Consider the following 5,376-nt stretch of genomic DNA (forward strand, 5'->3'; position numbering starts at 1 on the left):
CAGTTAATATCGTATTCTTGCAAAAGGTTATCATATTATTATTCAGTTACATCGAACAATGTTGGAACTTGTAATATGGCAGATCGTAGAAACTCATTTGGTCATTTCATGGGTACTTGGAAATGAGAACATCTAAAAGACCTAAAAAAATGAGGATTCGGCCGATATTTGTTTCATTTAAGAATTGTTTACTTATGGAAAACCAGAATCAGATTTGCCCAATGACAGAACTGATAAGGTCATTTAAATCCAGAATCAGGCAATTCAGCATGTATTCTGAATCGGTATATGTCATTTCATGATCAGTTCAAACCCATTCATGGTTAATTTTATAGGAATCTGATTACAATAAAATGTGGTTTGGCATCCATTGTACCAGAAATGATTTGAATCAGATGATTAAAGCCAATTTGTCTAACTGTGTGTTAAATCTAGAGCTCAATGGTAAGATCAATTCAACAAGAATGTTTAATACTTTTAAGAGATTGGGATAATTATACATCAACAGAATGTAATCAGAAAATGCTCCATATGGAACAATCAGATAAGCATATACCTTGACATAAATCCTGACCGGAGATGTTCCTTAAATGCACATGGCAATGACTCTTGCTGTCTCTCTTTTCAAACTCAAATCTTTCTGTTACAACCAATTGCTTTGTTACTTGAATATGTTTTTACCACCTCTCAAGAGTTCCCTAGAACTTCAAAAAAATAAAGAGTAGAAAAAAAAATGAAGTTGGCTTAAATAAGAGTACAGTATCAAAGACACACATGCACAAATGAACAAACAATTCAAGGGCAACCCAGATGACATCTAACTAAGATTCACCTAGAAAACTGAAAAGCAGGTAAATTTTATCCCTTTTGAGGGACACCTGGTATGGGCTCTCTGATATGTTCCACAACTTTTGCTAATCAAAATGGGTATGGTTATATATATATATATATATATATATATATATATATATATATATATATATGTCAATGCATTAATCAAAATACGAGCATCTCATATGTCTGGACTATTGTATCATTACTTGTGAAGAATCACATGCTCTGTTCCATTTCCTCTTCTTCTATACAAGTTATTCACTTTACATCATGCAACAATACCAGTAAGGCGTTCAATTGCCTCAGCTTGTTGTTTTAAATAATAAACAAAATGGCATCATATATTTAACCACAGCACATAGCACAAAGAATGTAACAAGCAATTATTGTCACATTGTTATGGCTTTGCAGTAGAGTGATTCTTCCTTTTAAAGAATGACTATAATAAATCCATTAGTGCAGCCACAGTTTTCCCCTGTTCTGTTCCACGACAGCCTTTTGAGGTTCAACAACCCTATGGAGACCCATATTTCAGTTATCAAGCCAAGCTTTGCAGTTCTTTTTTCCTCCAGTTTCCATAGGATTCAATTCTCACTTCCATGTCTTCTTTTTATGATCAATAACTCCCATCAAACTGAAGGTACAAAGTTGTAACTAATAACATTTGTGGACCATATATGCCGCAGCCACCCCAAATTGGGACAATGCTAGTTGCTTATTTCAGTCGGATGCAATAGATTATATAAGCTTGTATAAAGATTATTCAAGATAAATATCACCAGCAGAAGGAACAAATTTAGCCAAAAGAATAAGCGGTGAATGTGGGAAGAACATATATTCTTTGCCTACAAGTCCAAATTTCTAGCCAAATTATTAAGACCACCATTCCTTCACCACTTGTATATTTTCCCCGTCTCCAGTGCATTAACATTCTAGGTAAGTGTTCTTATGTCAAACCATCTAAAAATGACCTCTTTCCTCTGCAATTCAGAAGTGTAGTAGAATAAACAACCTCGATCCTTTGACACCAAACCTATTCTATCTTCCCTGACTCCATAATCCGAATTATGTCCTAAACCAAGTAAAATCTCATTGGACATCACCACCTTCAATGATTAAATACATATCCTTCAGCCAATTTGCATCTATCAGCCTCAACATGACACCAGAGGAATACCCTCTTCATTTTCAACTTCAATCAATCCAATCTCCTCTTTGAAATTTAATGAGTTTATCACACTAGAACAAGCTTATCAATCAGAAATGATTGGCAAATGATCAGCATCCATATTATTCTAGCTTTCTACATTTTCTTCCAAGCACAGTTTCCATAATGGAGTAAGCTGACAAAGAACTTCAGCTAATTGACGACTCGCCGACAAAGTCTGTATTTCATGGATAAATACATATCTTTCTTAAATCCCAAATAACCCCTGAAGTCCTTTGCCTATCCATAGAAGCGCACTAGATAGCCAATAGCGTTTCTTGCTCGAGGATAATCTCAGTTCCCACAATTAATAACGTTATATGCAATATACAAGTTCTGAAAATAAGAACATCATGCTAGGAATATAAGAATGAGAATGGGAATTATTCAATTGCCAGAAAATGTATAGATACAAAATCATAATAAAAGAGAGTCGGATTACTTGATTAACATAGCTATAGTATCTTTCTTTAAAAAAATAATAAAAATAAAACGTCAGCCCTACATTTTGGGTGCTCGATCCTTATATTTCAGAATGTCATTCCAAATGGTCCAGTGTAGAGCCCAAAAGTCTATATGGTAAACTCTGGCATTATCTGCATTATTATGTCAAGGACATTTTTATTATAATTTAGGAAATTGATGTTCCACATGTATAATGGCTTACCTACATCAAATGTTCTAATTTACGTCTAAAAGATAGCTGCTCGGCAAGAATAAAAAGGGATAGGAACTGATACAAGCATAGAGTGATACAAAAAATAAAAATAAAAATAAAGGAGATATGATCCATTTGTAAGCTCAAGTAGATAACACGGTAATCTGCTGACAATCAACCGACAATGGGAAGCCGGGTGTTAAGAGATAAAATCAATTTATGTTACAACACAAACTGACAAGGCTTCTCTCACCAGAAAAAGTGAAAAAAAGTGATAGGAGAACAGAAATCGACACTCAAGCAACAGGAGACTACCGCAGTCGAAAGATACATAAAAGAACTCCAATGCATAACTCAGAGTAAATCCAATAAAGGACCAGTTATAGCCACATGATCGTATAAAACAATTGGGGAAAACTAACAAGCAATGAACAAGCTTTCAAAAGACAATAGAATCTACAATCTGCCAAGCAAGGAATCAGATATCAAACCCTCTGCCTAAGTAAGTGTAAAAACCAAGAAGTTAATCGTCGATCCATCAACCAGCTTGCAGACTTCTAGCATTCACACAAAACTCCCAAACATCTATTCTGAAGTTGATGCATGAACAGGCAATGGATCAGCAGCACTCACCGAAATCCCCACCATCACCACCTCGCCATCTCTCGGGTCCTCGCAGCCCTTCCGGCGATCGGCACTGGTCCGGCACATGGGGCAGATTGGGGACCTCAACAACCAAGAATCCACACACTGGGCATGAAAGCTGTGCTTGCAAACGGGTAACAACCTACACCTATCTCCCCTCTTGAAGCTCTCCAAGCACACGGCGCATTCAATTGCGCCGCTCCCCTTCTCCCCAGGCTCGAAGTCATAGCAAGGCAGGTTCCCCAATTCGTCGGCCGACAGGCCATTGCTGGCGTCGCTGCTCCGGTCGGGTCTTGCGGCGGCGCCGAGGCCTCGGAAGGCCCTCCCGACGACGCAGACGTGGATGAGCACCAGAATTCCGACGCCGACGAAGAGCAGGACGACGGAGACCACGATCGCCATCACCATGATCTGCGTCGCGATGCCGAGAAGTCTATTAGTCATTCCAGCTGGCTTTTCCACCCGCTCCCGTAGCTTTTCATCCGAGAAGCAAAAGGCTGCCACTGCTAGACAGTGCTGGTGCATTTAGAAAACCAAGCAACACGTGTCTTCTCTCCTCCCAAATCCATCCAAATCCCCACTGGTTCTCCTCGGCACGCACGTACAAGACAAAACTTCTCTCGAGCCAGGTCAAGGATTTCAGGAGGCACGGAAGGGCAATTCGGAGAAGATTCTTCTCCGAGGAGAATTGGAAGGAGTGATTCTTTTGGGCATTCTCTGAACCTTGGTTTCGAGAGGACTATCTAAACGAGGATCCAAAGGAGGTAATTGATGACGGCCTCGGAGGGTGTGGGCGGATCGCTAAATTGATGAACGGATCGGTGAAGGGGGGTGGGTGAGCGCGTGGGGTGGGTGGTGAATGGTGGTGGGGAAGGAAAATTTTTGAGAGTAGCAAGGAAGAAAAGGTGAAAGCACCTGAGAAAGGGATGGGATAGAAAGCCATTACGGCCTTTTCTTGGGTTCGTATTTGTCTGCTTCCGAATAGCTTCCTAAGTTCTGTGGTGTGTGTACCGGGGAGGAAAAAAAAAAAAAAAACTTTGCTTTCAATCCCATGATTTATCTGCCGACCAGAGAAAAGCAATTTCTTAGATAAACATGAACCGGGACCCTATGATGATTTTAAAATCTTTTCCGTCCAATAAATTAATCTAATTTGATTAGATATCTTATGACTTTTTTTTTTTTTTTTTTTGGGGGTAAAAGGCATGTTTCCCATTGCTTCTGTAATATCATGGATAACAAAGCGCGCAACCTAGAGTTATCTGGAAACTTTGCTTCATCCCCCACTATTTGTAAAGCTAATCATACCTATTGAGAGGTAAACAGAAACAGAAGATTTGATAGAGTGATCGATCATTTGAGGATGGTACTTTAAAATTTTATTTCTCTGGTTCTTGAATAGTTTCGGGATTTTTTGGACTTACGCTCTGATAGTTATATATAGATTAGGAGGGTTACTAGTTACCATCTTTAAAAAAAAAAATCTTTCTACTAGATAATTTATCATCGTTATGCATGAAAATAATGAATTCAATCATGAAGATAATTGATTTTGTTACAAGATAGTTTCTGATGTTTATATCAATCTATTATGCATCCGTACATCTAATATAAGCTAGTCATATAATAGTTGTCCTACTCCAACTATATCTTTTATTTCATTTTTCTTACGAAATCTGTTTTGATATAATAAATATGTTGTATTAGAAGTGAAAAATTCTATAGTTCGAATATTCTTTTTGTCTATCACCTACAGCTATTATTTAGGTAGAACACTTTTATACATTATCATTAAGATGGAGGAAACTTCACAATTAAATAAAAAAGAGAAAGTGAGAAAGAAAATGATATTAAAATAACTTCCAAAATAAAAGATTAAATAGGAACAAGAGAGACCTATCAAGGATGAGCCTCCCCCCCTTACATGGAAGAATAGAAAGAATAGGAAGATAAGAAACAAAATAGATACAATGGAAGAAATCTAAGTAATTGGAAAGGAAATAAAACAAATGGTAAATAATCCCTCAGGGCA

General features: G+C 37.7%; 1 protein-coding gene across 2 annotated transcripts; it reads right to left on the minus strand.

Moving 5' to 3' along the window:
* Window positions 1–457: 457 nt before the first annotated feature.
* Window positions 458–4,225, minus strand: LOC105039203 (E3 ubiquitin-protein ligase ATL41). 2 transcript variants are annotated; one of them, XM_073245085.1, is made up of 2 exons: window positions 3,333–4,225; window positions 458–640 (listed from the first exon to the last, which is right to left on the minus strand). In XM_073245085.1, the coding sequence occupies exons 1-2, from the start codon at window positions 3,867–3,869 to the stop codon at window positions 587–589; spliced, it is 591 nt and encodes a 196-aa protein (XP_073101186.1). In that variant the 5' UTR covers window positions 3,870–4,225; the 3' UTR covers window positions 458–586. The 2 variants fall into 2 exon arrangements, with proteins under 2 accessions (XP_073101186.1, XP_010913581.2); XM_010915279.4 differs by having other exon boundaries at window positions 551–704; window positions 3,333–4,222.
* Between the last annotated feature and the right edge of the window lie 1,151 nt (window positions 4,226–5,376).

Source organism: Elaeis guineensis, chromosome 1 (genome assembly GCF_000442705.2).
Source record: "Elaeis guineensis isolate ETL-2024a chromosome 1, EG11, whole genome shotgun sequence".
Classification (NCBI taxonomy): domain Eukaryota; kingdom Viridiplantae; phylum Streptophyta; class Magnoliopsida; order Arecales; family Arecaceae; genus Elaeis; species Elaeis guineensis.

Excerpts from the sequence above, each read along its gene's own strand:
- LOC105039203 (XM_073245085.1), bottom strand. The coding sequence starts at position 3,869 with ATGCACCAGCACTGTCTAGCAGTGGCAGCCTTTTGCTTCTCGGATGAA. Across the intron at positions 641-3,332 it reads TGGTGATGGTGGGGATTTCG|AAAGATTTGAGTTTGAAAAG; the intron begins GTGAGTGCTGCT and ends TGGTTGTAACAG.